At 35.4% G+C, this 18,690-nt stretch overlaps 1 protein-coding gene across 1 annotated transcript in view; it reads left to right on the top strand.

Annotated features, from left to right (window-relative positions):
- The window catches only part of pyd3 (beta-ureidopropionase pyd3), a 224,886-nt gene that overhangs the window by 83,287 nt on the left and 122,909 nt on the right, over positions 1-18,690 (top strand). The window contains exon 5 of the mRNA XM_090409693.1: positions 8,353-8,407. Within this exon, the coding sequence (XP_090265819.1) occupies positions 8,353-8,407 (55 nt within the window). The remainder of the gene's footprint in view (positions 1-8,352; positions 8,408-18,690) is intronic.

Genomic DNA, 18,690 nt, shown 5'->3' with positions numbered 1-18,690 from the left:
ATCGACAAAACTTAAATACAGATCTTTGTTATATTCCCATGCTTTCTCGACTATTTGTCATAAAGTGAAGATCTGATCCTGACAGCCTCTATTTGGCCTGAATCCAGCTTGTTCTTCACCAAGCTTTTCTTCCACAATTCTTCTCAACCGTTTCTCAAGTATACTTGCATAGATCTTGCCAGGAACACTCAGTAGGGAAATACCTCTGTAATTCTCACATTCAGTTTTATTTCCCTTTTTATATATGGGTACTATGAGAGCTCTACTCCAATCATCGGGAATTCGTCCCTCTGTCCAGGCTTTCTGAACTATGCAGTGCAGCCACTGTAAGACTCTTATACCACCATACTTCAGCATTTCTGGTCGAATATCATCTACTCCTGCTGCCTTTCCACATTTCAAGCCTTTGATGGCTTTTTCTACTTCAAGTATGGATATGTATTCCTGACTGCATGCCTGGTCAGTGTTTTTTATCACTGTGCTGTCATCACTGCTTGTTTCATTTAGCAGTTTTTCAAAGTAATTACTCCATACTTCAAGGATATCTTTTTCTCCTGTTTTCATTTCACCTTTATCATCTCTAATTCCTTTTACAGTACTCTTTCCTCCATTCCTAAGCTTCTTCAACAACCTCCAGAATATTTTGCCACCATCTTGATATTTATTTTCTATATTCTTGCCAAAGTCCTCCCATGACTTTTGTTTAGCTAGTTTTACACACTGTTTAGCTTTCTTACATTTGTCTCTGTATTCTGTAAGAGTAAAAGCTGACTTATTTGCCAGGAACTTTTGATATGCTTTCTTCTTTTCCTTCACTGCCTCTTTATCTTCCTGTGTCCACCAGGGAGTTCTGATTTTTTTATCCTTGCACACAACCTCACCACATGCCTCTCTGGCAGAATCAATCAATGTTTCCTTCAGAGTTTGCCACTGAATCTCCAAGGTTTGATTCCTGTTCTCAAACTCTTTCATTTTCTTTTCAATAATATTTCTGTATTTTAGTCTACAGTTCACATCTGAGAGCTGCTCAACTTTTATTCGCTTTAAAACTTTCTTACATGTTATTCTTTTCAATATGAAATTCAATTTTATCCTGCTCAAGACTAAATAGTGATCACTTCCAATTTCAAATCCTCTGTACACTCTGGTGTCCTGCACCAGGGAGAAAACATCACTATCAACAATAACATAGTCAATGAGACTTTTCTTATTCCTAGCCTCTTCTCCTCATGTGAATTTGTGCACAATTTTATGTTGGAACATGGTGTTAGTAATAACCAGTCCATGTCCTGAGCAGAAATCCAACAGATAATTGCCATTATTATTAGCTTTGCTCTTTTCTCCAAATTTTCCCAAAATATTTTTGTATGTCTCACAATCATTTCCTACTCTACTATTTAGATCCCCAACAAGGACCAACTTTTCCTTTTTCATTGTGTCAGTTGCTTTTTTCTAAAGCCTGAAAAAATTCCTCCACTTCTACCTTAGTAGAACCTTCTGTGGGACCATAGGCACAAATAAGTCTCATTGTCCAGTTCCCCATTCTCATATTTGCCCACATTACTCTACTTGAGACTGACTGCCATTCAAGAAGATTAGCCTCGTATTTTGTGTTGAATACTATGGCTACTCCTTCTTTTCCTTGATTGTCATTGCCTGAATATAACATTTTGTATTTATTGCTCAGAAAGATCTCACCAGTTTTGGTCTTTTTTGTTTCAGTCACCCCTATTATGTCGATCTGGTACTTATCTAATTCCTCAGCTAGCTCCATTTCTTTGCCATTCAGGCTTCTTACATTGATAGTACCAATCTTTAACTCTGGTGATGTTGAGTTGGGGTTTGTTGTTGCCTTACAAGAAGACTTCAATAGACTGATTGAATGGGCATGGGAGTGGAGATGCAGTTCAATGTTGCAAAATGTAAGGTTTTAAATTTGGGAAAAAAAGATTGGATATAGAATTTACACTTGGTGGGGATATATTGTCGGAGGTGGAGGAAATAAAAGATCCTGTGGTGATGGTAGATAAGGATCTAAAATTTAGAGGACACATTGCCAAAATTATGAGGACAACAGAAAGAATTCTGGGAATGATGCAGAGAAGACTGACTTGCAGAAGTAAGAAGATTCTGGTTCCATTGTATAGGGCCTTGATTAGGCCACATATGGACAACTGTGCAGAGATTTGGTTGCCTGGTTTTCAAAAGGATGAAGAGATGTTGGAAAGGATGCAGAGGCAGGGTAAGGGGTTGTTATATGATTAATGTGGAAGAGGTGTTTCATACAATGGTGGGAGATTGAGGGGGGGGGGAATATGAGGTCATTCCTGAAAGCTGTATAAGGAAGGTATGAGCACAGGAGTGAGAATAAGGTTTGTTGCATGGAGAGTTTTGAATGATTGGAATACCTTGCCTACGGTGTAGTGTCTGCAGTGAGTTTGTGTTTTAAGACATGGTATTAGCTGTTTGTGTGACAAAGGGATTTCCGAGATGCGTCTTTGACTTAATGGGATCTTAGGATAATAATAGTATTCTACACGATGCAGCTTGCAAATATGAAGGATTTAAATGTCCCAGGAGTGTTTTTTCCTTTTGTGTTTCCTCCTGTACATACTCTACAGGTCACATCAGTTAATTTTTACTGTATTTGAAATATCATTATTTCTTATGTTGTTTATATCTCCACTTCCTTCTAGCAATTTTGTCTTAAGTGAACAAAATATATGAACGTGGTTATGATTTTGTTCATTGCAAACATCCTCTGCATAGATTGTTCAACCAAATTGGAATAAAGCCATTTCTGACATTGCTTAAGTTCTGCTGAAACATTCAGTATAGTCAGATTAAAATGGATGGGGGGGGGGGGGGGAATTACTTCTTCTGAAGATGCTTGTATTATTCATTTTGACCAAATGTGCAACATAATTTTTCTGTGTTCCTGAGAAATTTAGCCAGTCAGAACTAAAATGAAGGGGATGATTGTTTAAGGATCCCTGTATCTACAGGTTGCTTATTGAACTGTTTAGGACAAATTTGGAATCGAATTGTTTCTTAAGTTGCCTAAGGTCACATGGGAAATTTAATCCAATTTGACTTAGTCGAATTGAACTAAATTTTAATGAAGATTGTTTGATGAATGTCACACAAAGATCACTTCCTCTTTAGACATCTGCACACACTACATCGTTCTATGTTTTTGGTAACATTTGGAATATAATTGTACATTATATTGTTTGAGATCCACAATTGGACAAAAATGGAGCGAAGAGTTGTTAAAGAAGAGAAGCAGGTAAAATGCTATAGAATAAATAGAATATAAATAGAATAAATGCTACCAATTGCAACATTCAGCTGATTTTGTGTGTTATTTGTTGGCTCTTTTACCCACATCTAATAAAAATATCACATATTTAAGAAAGTGAACCAAGTATTATAGCATATTATAAATGAAGGAAAATTATATTCTTGTTTTAATCCTTTTCCAAGCTTATGCAATCCAAAGTTTTGCACATGAAGTATCTTCACAAACTAGTCTGCATGTATACGAGGGGATATTCAAAAATAACCGGAAATCTGAACTTGGTGCATGCATGCATTTTCTAGTTAGGTATGATGCCGCTAGATATCATGAGTGTGCCTTTCCAAGTGGCATCATCCCGTGTGAACTAGTTTGTTGGTCTGGCTGCTTTTTTGTTAGTTCCAGCAAGTTTGTAATGGCTGACCACAAGGAACAGAATGTGGGTGTGTAATTTGTTTTCTTTTGGGTAAAACTGCAGCTGAAACTATTGTTATGCTTCGGTGAGCATGGATGAAGTGAAAGAAAAGTCACTGGAGGCCATAAACAGTATTTCAGTTGAACATTTCCAGAACTGTTTCCAGTGGTGGGGAAAAACATTGGGACAAGTGCATTTTCCATTTCAGAAATGGGAACATGTCAGTTGAAGATCAACCACAATCTGGCCAACCTTTGTCAGGCAGAAATGATGAGAGCATCAAAAAGGTTTGCCAGACAATCAATGAAGATTGTCGAAAGACAATTGAGCAAGTTTCTGAAGAGGTGAATTTTGTCACGGTGTTTGTGCCAGCAACTTTAACAGAAGATTTGCAAATGAAATGTGTCCACTAAAGTTGTGCCTCATTTGCTCACGGAGGATCAAAAATAGAAAAAAAATTGTGTGAATGTTTGCTGCGATTTTAGGAGCAAGTTCTTAATGACCAGAACTTTCTTTCAAAAGTTGTGACTGGAGATGAGAGTCTTGGTTATGATCCAGAAACAAAACAAGCATCAAGCTAATGGAAACATGCAAATTCACTGAGCCCCAAGAAGGCACGTCAAGTTCGATCAAATGCCAAGACAATGATTTGTTTTTCTTATGTGAATGTAATTGTACACAAAAAATTTGTTCCTCCTGGACAGAAAGTGAACCAATATTTTTATCTCAACATTTTGAGAAGATTGCATGATAGTGTGCAGTGGAGGTGAATTTTCAATGAAGATTGGTTGCTGCATCACAACAGTGATTCAGCCCGCACGGCTTTCTCTTTCCAACAGTTCTTGATGAAAAACAGCATGGTGGTTGTTCCCTACTTGCTCAATTACTCTCCACGTGACTTTTTTTTTTTATTCACAGAGATAAAGAAAGCCATGAAAGGGCAGCAGTTCATTGATGTGGATGAAGTGAAAGAAAAGTCACTGGAGGCCATAAACAGTATTCCAGTTGAACATTTCCAAAACTGTTTCCAGTGGTGGGAAAAAACATTGGGACAAGTGCATTGACTTACATGGAAAGTACTTTGAAGGAGACTAGAATTTGGTATTACAAACTTTAATAATATTTAAAAAAAATAATAATTCTGGTTATTTTTGGGTATCCTCATATAAGAGACTGCTAACTTTACATTAAAATAAATTATATTTGTCAAGAGATGATATTCTTGTATTATTGATGATACTTCATGTGCAAAGCTTACACATGAAGCATCATCATGACTAGACTACTTAAGTCTATAGAGGGTGATGACTTCACATCATTTGCTTTAATATCCCATAATGTAAAGCACACTTCCTTTTGGACATGCATAATACTATGCATTGGGGGGGCTATCCAAACCAGTTTCGACCTTTAATAAGGTTTCATCATTAGGAGTCAAAACCAGGAAGATATCAAAGTAGAAACCATATACAGTCATCTCTTGACTTATGTTGGGGTTCCGTTCCATCCGGCAGGACATAAGTCAGTCGGACGTAAGTCGATACATTAAATCAACAGAGTTATAGGGGTTAGGGACTTAACCGTAATATGTATACTGTCATTTTAATTTTTAAACCTTATAAAACTACTGTGCATTACTGCCACTATAAAACAGGAGACTAATCACCTAAATCTTCCTCCGCAATCACACCTTCATTACCTTCCCTGTCGAGACCAGGTTGTGTGACTCTTCTGGTGTAACCTTTGTTTTTTTGATGAAAATGTCCAATGTTCTTTGCTTATTCCTCTTCTTCTTTTCATCATAAATTTGTTTATAGCAAGCAAATGCATCATGTGCATTCCTTTCTACTAATAAGTAGTGTTCAACATTGGGGTCCATGTCTTCAGTCATTTTGAGAACATTGCTAACTGCAGAGAACATTTCTGCAAGACCCATCACTGTGAATTGTTTAACTACCCTTGTTTCTGTTTTTCCTCTTCCTTTTTTCGTTCCTCTTCTGCAACACGTTGTTCCTCCAGTTCGACAAATTCTTCGTTGATCAACTCTTCAGGGGCACTTTCTGTGAATTGAGTATGTCATCATCATTCACTTCAAGATTCAGATTGTTTGCTAGGTCCACTATTTCTTCACTCCATTTAAAAAGGTCTTCATCTTTTTCAAAACGTCTAAAATCGTTCACAAACCTTTTTTAATGTCTGTTTCCATACATTGAGAAACACTCATACATTGAGAGGTCACTTCGTCCCAAACCACAGCAATATTTTTAATAGCATGATAAATATTGATTGCTTTCTAGAAGTTGATGAGAGTGTGATAATTTCCTTCAGTGGCAGAAATGGCTTGTGAAAAAGTTCTTCGTAGATAATAAGCCTTAAACACTGCAATGATCCATCAGTTGGATCAGGAAATGGTGTTTGGAGGGAGAAACATGACCTTGATCTTGGAATGAAGATCATTGATGTAAGGTGGATGACCTAGAGCATTATCTAGAATTAATAAAATTTAAATTATACATTTTCTTTCGCACAATAGCTTTCCATTTCACTTGCATAACAATTGATTAAGGCATCCTCTAACAATTTTTCAGTCATCCATGACTTCTTATATCTCCACTAATGAACCAGAAGAGTATTCTTCCTGATGTTTTTGAAGACTTGTGGATTCTCATTGTGCTATTTCACAAATGGTTTCAGTTTATATCCAGCCACATTAACCTCCTTCTCCCCAACAGAATCGTAATATGGTCTTTAAGAGCTTAAGTAGATTTTAGCTTTTTGTGGATGAATATCTGCTCAGGCATTTTTTTCAAAACAAGGAGGGCTCATCGATATTAAATCTTTACTGTAGCAAATAATTTGCTTCTGTAATAATTTTATCCAATTTCTCCACGAACTCCTTGGCAGCCTTCTCATCAGCACTTGCAGTCACTGTAGAGTGAGACCATCTGAAGTCATGTGTGATCACACTGAAGGGCTTACCAACCTCATGTTGCTTTATAGCTTGCAAGTTTGTTTCAAGATCAATTGCTCACCTCTTTTTCTGTGATTCTTCACTAGGTTTTTTGATTGGGCATGTAGGGACTATGTTGCACAAAATATTTAATGATAAATACACAAATGACTTATTTCTCAAACACAAAATTTGTATTGAAGACGTGTCAACTGCTGAGGGAGGTTGCTTCTGAATGGTTGTTTCCACCGTGCATGATGCATTGTTGTTAAATAGAAACCTTTTTACTCTACGCTTGCTTGTGTCTTGTTCAAAAGTATAATCAAAAATGTTATTTATTCCCTTAAGGAATCACTGATGTATCTTCGAGCATAACTCAAATGGACATAAGTTGAGGGATGACTGTATTTCTTATATACAAATAGTAAAATGATATATTACTTTTTTATTAAAATACTCTGGATTAGAGATAGTTGTAAATTGTTTTTTTCACTTGGTTACAAAGTAAATTATGCTTGACAAGAAATTATATTTTTGTTTCAGTTGCTTCATTATCCCTTAATGCAAAAATATTATGGGAAAGGCCCTTACTCAGACTGGTTTCAGCATTTATTGTTGTCTCTTTAGTGGGAGCCAGCCCCAGAACGATACCAAGGTTTAATCAGTGCATTATTATTATTTTTTTTGGACCTGTCTCCTGCTGATGAGATTTCAGAAGATCGAACTGGTCTGGATAGTGGACTTTTGCATATTGTTTTGCATTATGAGATACTGAGGCAGTTGTTGTGAACAAGACATCACAACACATCCAGAAGAGTTTTTAAAAAAAGTGTCATGCCAATAAGCGAATTTAGGTAAATGTTCTTTTATAACATTATTATAAAATAATTAAAGCAATTTTGAAATGTGACCACTCTCAGAAATGCATCTATCCTTCAAGTCAGCATGACATCTAATGTATAATAATCTGACTGGTTTAACCTTATCTGTTAATATTGTTTTGAAGAGTAAGAACTGTATTTCAGAATCAGATCATAAACTGTCTAGAGAATTTCAAAGGACTATATTTTCAGAATTACAGTATTGTAACATGCTGCAGTTGTGTTTCTCTAACTGTTTGACTTCAACTCTTCTCTTCTTTCATTTCTTCTATTGCTGTTTAAAACAGTTTTGTATACATATTATCTTAAAAAATTATGAACTTCAGAAATTCTTGTTCTCTTTTTAACTTCTTTTCTGTCTCTGCTAATCCTACTATTAAAAATGTATATTCATTCAGAAATTTGCACAATGCCATAAAAGCAACAAAAGTACCATCACTAAGTTGCACTGGAGTAGAGTATTCTGTGTAGAATACATTAGTACCAAAGATTGAGAACCTATAGTATCATTATGCTGAGTAGGATTATCTGGAACTCATCTCTTGAGAGGGGATCATTGCTTTTTAGGTCTTGATAAAGAAAGGTCATAGTGGCACGTTGGGCACCGAAAATCATCTACAAAGTTTATACAGTACTTATACAGTTTCTTATCTTTCTGTATGTGCTGGATCTTCATTAAAAAAAATAATAATAATTGTGTTAACTCTGTTCATTGTTTTGAAAATACTAGTTTTTTATTATTATTATGAAAAGTAGAAAGAATAGTTGCTTTTTTGTGTGAGTAACAATAAATATAATTTCTCTGCAGTCAACCTACTATGAAGAAGGGAACCTTGGTCATCCAATTTTTCTTACACAATTTGGTAAGTGTTTCAAAATCGTGAATATTTTTTATCACTGGTTCTTTAATGTTTTTACAAATTTTCAAAGAAGGGATATGCTAAGTGAAATATTTGCATGTATGTTTTTTCATTTTGGGCTTTAGCTACCATTCACAATTTCCTTCTTTAACAGATATAATTATTACATAAAACAGGAAGGCATTATTATTATTGTTATTCGTGACACTTCCAAGGAGCCCCGAAGACTCATCGTGGGAGGAGCTATTGTATAACTCTCCATCTCTACCACTAACTGAAGGACATTATACTTCAACAGATTCTGAATCCACAATAAATCTTCATGCTTAACATCTAAAAAGTCCATGAAAGTTCAGTTCCAAGATAAGAGAACATAGGACAGTTATTAATGATATAAAATTCATCTCTCACCTAATGGTCTGGGCTAAATTGCTGTCCTGGTTGGCTCAGTATTTACTCTTCACCCAGTAGGCTAGTTTGCATTCTGCTGTGGGCATGGATGTTTGTGATTCTCATTAGGTGAGAGATGAATTTCATTACCCAATGTGAAACCACATCCTAGCTTATTGGAGGCCTGATTTGGCTTGAAAAAAATGTCATGTTTGGTTTCTAGCTAGAGCAGGGTTTCTGAATTTTATGAATGGACTATAAAAGCTGCAGAAGAAAAAAGAATAGAAACTGGAGAAATGAAATTCTTGTGAAGGTCAGCAGGCTGTACTCTCTGTGACAAAAGAAGCAGCACAGAAATACGTAAGGAACTAAAAATAGACTGATTGGACAAAGTATATGAATATCGAAAGAAGTGGATTGAACATAATGAAAGAATGGACAGTTCGAGACTGTCCAAAAAGTACTCCGATATCACCTAGTTGGAGGATATAGAAGTCAGGGATGGCCAAGAAAAAGATTGAAAGAGACCGGAACAGTTCACTGGCCACCTAAATTCCTGAAAGGAGGATGATGATAATGATGACTTATCTCTTTTTTCATTGGGATTTTTATTATATTTAATTTTACAATAACTATTAATCTTGCTGAGTAATCTTACTGATTGGTAGTTGGTGGCTTTTTTTTTTTCAGGTTAAATACATGTAAAGAATATAGTATGTAGTTAATCTGAAGTTAAATTATTAACATTGCAAATCAGTGTTTTATAGAAAAAAACATGGCATGCATTACAAACAGCAGTTCTCTTGGAGAGACCACAGATGATTTTTGGTATTGCAAAATTAATTATTGGTTCTTATTGAGTAAACCATGTCAGCAAATCACTTCATTGGATTCTTTAATATGTCATGATGCCAAGTTCTCTTCTGAATAAGGTATCATCATGGTATTTCATCCCATATTGTCGCTTCTGAAAGAGACATGCACAGTTAGACCTGATTTTTGTTTCCTTCTATGAGCTATATTGCTAAGATTCTTTTTTTCTGATCTTGAAATTTATCCTAGTCTGACTTGTGCATGGTAAACTGCATGAGGGTACAGGTTTTACAGGGTATATTTTTGAAAGTGTTGTGTTATAAAAGACTTCAGATGTTTGTACCGTTTCTGGATTTTTTTTTTTTTTTTTTTTTTTTGGATCTCAAAATTTCTACTAGTCTGTAGGATAAACTGCATGAGCAGTGATTTATAGACCTGTGTATTTTTGAAAATAGTTGATCTTAAAAGATTGTAGATGTTTGATAGGTTTGTAAGTAACTGATAATTATCATGCCAAACTTATATACTTTGGTGTGATATAACATCTAACACCGTATTATATTGCCAAGATTATGCTTGGAGTAACTGGCAAGGCTAGAGATCTTGAAGTTATAGTGGAGAAAGTTAAAGTTCAAAGATCACATAAAAAAACTGCAAATACAACTCAAAGGATATTTGTGATGTTGAAACAAACATTGACTTGTAAGGATGTGGAAGTCATTTTGTCTCTTTACAGGACCTTGTATGACTACACCTGGACTACTGTGTGCATTTGGTTTCCTGGGTTTGCAGGGGGATAAAGAAGCTGTGAAAAGGCTATAAAAAAGAATTGCAAAGATGATATCAGGATTGTAGAATGTAGATTACGAGGACAGATTGAGAGCATACGGACTGCAGACACTAGTAGATAGAAGAAAAAGATGTCATATGGGAGGTTTGTAAACTTATGAGAGGATATTATAGGACGTTGGTTGATAAAAAAATTTTTCATTATATGAAAGGTGAGGAGAGGACAAAGGAGCATCCATGGAAGTTAAGTTTGTGTGCAATTAAGAAAGAGCTAGATTTTTCTCTCATAGAACTGTGAGTGGAATAGTTTACCTGTTGAAGTAGTGAGTGCGTCTAGTGTGAATGAGTTTTAGCACAATTGGAAGAATAGAGGAACATTGTGGCCTTTGATTGGAAAAGACCTGGGTTCAATCCTCATTGTGATGAGGGGAATCCTTATATGGGCTTTTTCAGTTGAAGGTGAGTTAGCCATCTCATACGGTGGAAGCATGGTTTTTTCCTCCCTGAAACTTGGGTTTTTCATCTCCCATGTACAGACAAATCGGTCTTCAGAACACACACACAATTTACAGATGAAAAATACTGTTGTTGGTGATGAAGGGCAATAGATGGCATTGATGGTAGTAGTATCGTAGTAGGAGAATTAAGTAGTAGTGGAGAAGATGAGATGTATTTAGCCAAGTAGAGTAGTGTGTCCTCTCATGATGAGTCCTTGGACTCCCTGGAGGTGTCACATAATAATAATAGTATGACAGCTGGTGTGGTGATATATGATCTTCCTCACAGGGACGTGCCGGCAATATGTGCAATGTGTGTGATGCACACAGGCACCAGGATAGTAAAGGCATCAAAGATTTCAGGCGAGGAGGAAATACTTAAGAAAAAATATTATTCATTAATTATATCAAAATAAATTACTTTTTTAATTATATTTTATAGATTTGTCTTAAACAAATTATAATCACTTATTTGTTATTATTCCATAAGATCTTATTTTATTCTGATCCTAGTTCTAACAAGTAGTTTAACGTAAATAAGTAAAAACTTGAACTAGCGTGAGTTTACTGTTTACAGGATGATGCCCATTTGAATTTGTTTATTCTTGTTCACACTCGCATTTGCTCTAAACATATATAAGAAAATCTGCTGCAGTTTTAACTTTATTCTATATTCTGCTGATAACAGCAAAATATAGGCAACATCTTGCAATGTATGTGAATCGTCATGAGAAAAATTTAAATCATTTGAACAATTACAAAAAATGGACAGAATTAATTACATCCTTAAAAAATAAAACTTTTATTGGTCATTTGCAACAAACAGTTTTAGATAATGAAAGGAAACGTTGGTATGAAGTTATAAAAAGAATAATTTTTGTAGTACAGTTTTTAGGCAAATAAAATCTAGCTCTTCGTGGTAAAAGTAAGATCGCAACAATGGCAATTTTTTTAAAATGCATTGAGATGTTAGAAAAATTTGATCCTTTTATATGGGAACACACGCAACGTGTAGCTAATGATCATGACTTTAAAAATATGCCCTCCTATTTAAGAGATAAAATTCAAAATGAAATACTCACTTTATTGGCATCAAATATTAAAAATAACGTTTTTATAAAGTTAAAGATACCAAGCTATTTTAAACCTGGTTTTAAATACCCTAGGTAGGCTGACCATATTTCTTTGAGACAAAAATGGGACATGGGGATGGCAAAAACGGGACGGCATTATGTAATATTCTGTATTCATGAAAAAGTAAGACAGTAAAAAAGTTTTATTACATAAACATATTAAGCTTACCATTATTCTTCAGTAACAGAACCCATACAAGCATTCCATCAAATTTCGGTCTTTCAACACTTTATCATAAAACTTCTCGCACTCCGTGACACAATTTTGTCTTACAACTAACTTATTCCTCATTGTCTCAACACTTAATCTAGATTTCTCCTTTGACCACATACTGTTCATAACAGAAAATGTTCTCTCAACAGGTGCTGTACTTCGTGGAAGACAAAGAATAAACTCTAAAATATTACAAAAGTCTCGAAAGTCTAGGCGTTTTTCGCTCATTTCAGAAAAAATCTGTACCCATCTATCAGATACAAGAATGTTTTCTTTATTCCATATATCCAACTGCCTCACAGTTATAGATATTATTGAGGGTCCACTGATCGAATACACGAGTTTCTTCTGTTTCTGTGCTTGTGATGAGTTTCTCATTCCCGCTGACCTGTACTTCTTTCCATTCAGGTGTCTTCCTTAGTAACACCTACTTGAACTTCTCAGTGTTTCCTAAACTGCACTTCCACTTGCTGACATATTCTAGCTAGTTTCATAGAAATTCTCCACTACCTCAAAAAATTTAGTCTCATTAATTTCTCCTGAATCTACTAACATTTTCAGTTGTTTTTTGACATCAGTAGTTAAAAGCACTTCACTTTTTCTGGACTCTAAATTGTTTACAAGATTTTCAATGTTCATGGCTACTTCCGTAGCCGAAATATTCTGATTTGGTACATGCTGAAGAAAATTTTGGTTTAGGATAGACTTAAAGTTTTAAAAAATAAGACTTACAACTTTTAAAAATATGAAATATAAACCACTGGCATTGAATAACAAAGCCACCGGTTAGCATACAGGCAAAACAAAAACTAACGCTACAGCAGAACAGACGGTGCATCTGAGACGTGCAACTGTTGCCAACATGTATTTTTTATTTTCTCTGAATAAATCACTGCATATATTGATATTTAATATCAAACAATGCAACTCCATGGTTATACAAATTACTTGGTATCCATGATATTGATACACGATTATAGGTTATGAATAATAATTTATGATTAACCAATATTAAAACATATTTATAGTTTTTATTAAAAACGGCACAAAATTGACATTTTTATTAAAATGACAGGACAGCCGGGAAATATGAAAAAAACAGTACTCTCCCGTTCAAAATGGTACATATGGTCAGCCTAGTATAGGTGCGCCAACTAAAGTTTTGCACACAGGCGCCGGATACTACTGGCTTGCCCCTGCTTCCTCAATGAGTCCTTACTTCCTGGAGGTATAATAATAATAATCTTTTATTTTGATGGTATTTTTCCATCAATTTTTTTTTTTTTTTGATGATTTGAGCTGAGAGAAAAAAGAAATTGCTTATCAAAAATATTAAGTTTCCAGATGATGAAAATGTCATTGATATTATCTCCAGCAGATTTTGGGATTTAGGCTAGTTTAGCATAGGAATTCTTCAAAATTTTTCATGAAAAGATTTGCTACCATTTGGTATAATGGACTACCCATAGCTAAATGAAATTGTCGATTGTAAAACTGGTTATTCCATTTGAAGAAATTAAAATAGAGACAATGTTTAAATAATTATTGAGTTATATCATCAATTCATCCTTAATGGTTATCCTAAAGTCTGTCTACTAAGTGCTATTCATGGAAAAACACAGGTATCTTGACAAAAAAATCAGAAAGGGGAATTTCTTTAGAAATTTATTGAAAACTTACCCATACAGGATGTTACCTCCATGCAAGATCCCTTCATAGAAGTTTAGCATTATTCATACTTATGAGAGCATTTACTATAATAAAAAGATAAGAATGGAAGAACTTGGCTTATTATCCTAGTCCTAATTTATGCTCACGTGCAGACCTACAGTTTTTACCGTGTGGGTATTTGGAACCGAAATCCTACGGAATAAGTTGGTTACTCCTTATTCCTGGAGGTATCCTTTGACTGTAGCCTGCGTGTGTTCACGGGGCCAGTTTGCCTGCTTGCCAGGATGAAAACCCCCAGATAAATGGGGGGGGGGGAGAGAAACCCTGCTGCCCAAGACTGGCTAACTTGGCTATGGCTGAGGAAGATCCTTGAGCTCCTCATGTCATTGACAGGAATCGAACCTAGGATACTCCTTCCCCAGGCATATGGTTGCGAAGTGCATAGCCACTGGGCTAGTTGTGAGGACGACTTATTATATGAGTGTTTAATGTTATTTTGAGGCATCTGTCTACATACTGCTCATACTGCTATTTTGTGAATAGTATTATGTCTACATAGTTTGTTCACTATCAATGAGGCCATTTGGTTGGAAAGACCCGGGTTCGAATCTCATCTCGAATGCAAAAGAACTTTATTAGGACTTTATCAGTTGAAGACATACAGAGGTGGCAGAGTTTTTTCCTCTTGAAAACGTGGATTTTCATCCTGCAAAATATGCAAAATGGCCAGAACACACACAATTTGCAGACAATGATAGGATTTACCTCTATCATAAGCAGTAATCAATTTTTTAAGAAGCCAAATTACTTTGCTTTTAAAGGCACTCATGAACTTAACACAAAAGGAAAATGATGAGATTGGTAAGTCTGCACATCACCCAAATATTGACATCCAGTGCAGAAACTTCATATCTCTTCCATACGATGGTAGACCATATACTAGGATTGCCACCTAACTAAAAAAAACAAAATATTAGTTACTCACAAAGCTATCCAGAACATCCAGTCTTTGAAGATTAGCAAAAGATGGCAAGTTCTCTTCTGAATAGGGTATCATCATTGTATTCCATTCCATATTATCGCTTGTGAAAATACCCAAGCATCTATAAAATAAATTTCTCACATGATTTTAGGTTAGACTAACAAGAATTTCAAAATTAGAAAAAATAATCTTTGTGATGCAACTCCTGAAAAAGAAGAAAGTCAGACCTCAATGCATATATCTATTCCACAAATTACAATAAGAAATGGGATACAGTCTTATTTAGAAGAGAACTCATCTAGATGTACTGCATTGAAGTGATTTGTTCATACAATTCTCTCAGTAAGAAAACCAAGGATTAATTCTGCATGATATCTGAAAGTCTCTGATACGATCTGTAAACACTTATGAGTTCATTTATGCCAATAGTCATCCAGAGATTCTCTAAGCAAACAGATAATACACTCTGTTTGCCACTTATGCCACATTTTTTCCATAACGGTTTATACTGTTAGTAGTCAAGTTTCAGATTAAATACATTCTATTCTCTTTATGTGAGGTACTTAGACTTATCTTGCAGAAGCAATTAGATATTGGTCAGTGATACTAGTCATCTAGATTAATAACTATTGTAAAATATAATCAAGTAATAAAAATTTGTCGACTGAGAATGCTGAATAATACCAGCCTTCAAATATTGCTAAAGTAAGATTTTAAGCCTTTCAGAGTACTTGAGAGGTCTGGTACTGCTTTATAAAAATAGGTTTCTCTGAATTATCACAGTGTTCTACCACATCTGTACAAGACAACCCAAGCATGTCTTCAGTAAAAGTATCAGAGAATTTCCTTCCCAAATGCTTTAAGCATTTAGATGCAATCTGTTTATCATTCTCAGAATTTTTTTTACTTAATGCCCTCTCAGGCAGAGTTTCAAAAGGAGCAAGACTTTCTGCTTCAATATCCTTAGTATTTTCATTCAGAGGAAACAGTCTGAGACAGTTCAGCAGAATTATGGCTTAAGAAAGATGGCTTAAAACAGTAACAGAGAATTCAGGAAAGAATATCTCCATTGCGATTTTCTGTGTAGCAGGTAACTCCTGGTTAAATATACCTTAACCTTTCAATTGTATGTCATTATCCAAATACTGAATATCAACCTTTAATCTTTCTTTTAAAAGTGTGGAAAACTGCCAAGTAATCACTGAAGTGTGTATGTGCTTCAGTATCAAAAAGTACCTTATAAGACAGCTCTGCAATTTTGACATCTACCAAATTCAAAGGTTCTTAATCTGTTAGATCCAGAGTTGTTAGTCTTACAACAAGAATGAGACTGTGAATATTTGAAATCCTTCACTTCTCTGTTCTAGGCATATTTTGCACAACATATAAAGACTGAAAATCTTTGTGCTGCTTTGGCCTCTTGAAGATTTAGGTTTAGCAACCCCATACGACAGTGTCTAGAGATGTGACCTAGTTCCCCACATCTAAACATTTGATACTTTTATACCTACCCATTATTTTCTTGTTAACATAATTCACATTTCCCTTTGCACATGAAATCATCTGTAACCAAAGTTCTGAAACCGACTTCAAAATTTCATTTTGCGTCTTTGAAATAACTAACATCTTATCATCTATTCTCTTTTCTAATTCATGCTTTAGCTTCTCAAATTGCTCATAAAATTGCTGCATTTGAGAGCTCATGTTAGTAGAACTAGTATAAGAAAGTTCCCTGGATTTACAGGAATTATTCTTACATAACAAAGATCCAGAACTTTCACCTATTACACCTGAATTATCCATTTTCTCAATTATTAACATACACTAATCTTATTTCTTAATCCTCCTCTTCTGCCTTTTATGGTGTCGAGGTTTCTTGTTCTTGCAACGCAACCATCTCAAGGATAAGGTTGGCCCTATCCCTCCTGGTGTGTCCTATGTCTGCAGATGCGTGTGTTCACTAGGCCGGTTTGCCTGTTCTGAGGGACGAAAAACATGAGTTTCTGGGTGAAAAAAAACCCTATTTCTGTATGAGACTGGCTAACTCACCTTTAGTTGAAAGAAATCAGATAAAGGTTCCTCACATTACTGATGGGAATTGAACCCAGGTCTTTCCGACCAAGGGCTTTGTCTGTAACGACTGAGCTGTGGAGGCTCAACATATACTAATATAAAAAAAAATGATCCATAAGACTTAATTTCTTAACTACTTAAAATTCCCTTACTAAAAATCCTTCCAACTGTACTGAGAGTATATATTTTTATACTTTTTCCCTCCACACACACTCAAAGTGGTTAAAACTTTGAAATTCAAAATAAAAAGTAAAACATTGAAATTAACTCCAAATCCAGCCTGTACACAGATTTGTATCCCAGGATATGTAATTATTATTATCTGAGACCTCCAGGGAGTTGAGGACTCATTGAGGGAGGCTATGAATCACCCAAACCAACTGTCATACCTTCCCTTAAATTCATTCACACTAGATGCACTTACTACCCCTAAAGGTTAACTATATCTCTTAATTTAACCTATTTAACTATTAAACCAATTAAGAGATTGAGTCTTCAAACACTTTTAAACCAAAGTAAAAATCTATACATCATCAAATCAACTACTACTCAAGTGCAAGTGTATTTTTTTCAAATCACTAGAAAAACACTATAGCTGCACAGCTTCTTTATGATCACATAAAACTAACAGATATTGTCCTATATGGACAATCTCCTGTAACCTTAATCTCTTGTCTCCTATAGAACCTTTATTCTTTCTTGAGTTCACACAGGAGAAAGATTAACACAAAACAAAAATGCCCTCTATTTTGACAGCAACAACATAAGTCACACAAATTCTTCTTGCCCAAAATCAGAACGCTGAGAAAGCATATCTTCACTTCTTTCTGTATGAAAGTATAAAACAGCAAACTCCACTGAATAAACTATTAAAACCATAGCATCACTTTAGAATGAATTAACTTTCTCTGTGAAAGTCTCAGCATTCTTCCCCTCCATGTGAGGCACCTGTTTGTGGTGTAGGGTAGTGCCTCCCAAACTGTTGGCTGTGGCCCCTTTTGGGGGGGGGGGGGGGCGTTTGGTAGAGGGGGCCGTGAAGTAATGAAAACAAATTTAAAATGTTTTAAAACTAAGTGTGCGATATCAAATGTGCCATGTCAGATGTGTATGGTAAGATGCAAAAAACATATTATTTGCATTTAATTTTTTGCAATATTCACTGTGTATGTTTTGTATTGAATATAAATACAATAACTACTATAATAATATATGTCTGTATTACAATTTTTTTTTTGATGGGGGCGGTGAAATATTTTAATTTTTCCAAAGGGGCCTTTACATCCATAAGTTTGGGAATCACTGGTGTAGGGGACCTCCCAGTGATGGTATTGGCTCTTTTCATTCTTCCTTTTTTATTTGCTTTTCTGCATGTATTCTTCACTCTACTTCTCCCAGGTCTTTTTTTTTACTATCCTATTTTCCAGATTAGCATCATTGGGATCCAATGCCTTGCTCCTGTGTTTGTCATGCAGTGCAATCCATGGGCATCTGAAAAAGGGTGATCCTGATAGCCTTGCACTACTTTGGCTTCTGCTTCGGCAAGATGGGCAGTCCTGGATGGCCTTGTTAGGATCACTTGGCTGGTGTGGTTGTCTGCATGGGTCAAGGGTGTTGCAGTAAGTCTCCTTCCCCATATTCCAGGGACAGGGCCCAAGGCTTGCTGTAATACAGGTAACCCTGGCTTTCTGCTCCTGAGTATAGTCATTGCTTGCCTAAGAGTGGGC

This window comes from Typopeltis vanoorti, chromosome 20, assembly GCF_054136105.1.
Source record: "Typopeltis vanoorti isolate ZY-2024b chromosome 20, IOZ_Tvanoo_1.0, whole genome shotgun sequence".
Taxonomy (NCBI): domain Eukaryota; kingdom Metazoa; phylum Arthropoda; class Arachnida; order Uropygi; family Thelyphonidae; genus Typopeltis; species Typopeltis vanoorti.
The sequence above is the reverse complement of the archived record's forward strand: the minus strand, read 5'-3'. Positions and strand labels throughout refer to the sequence as shown.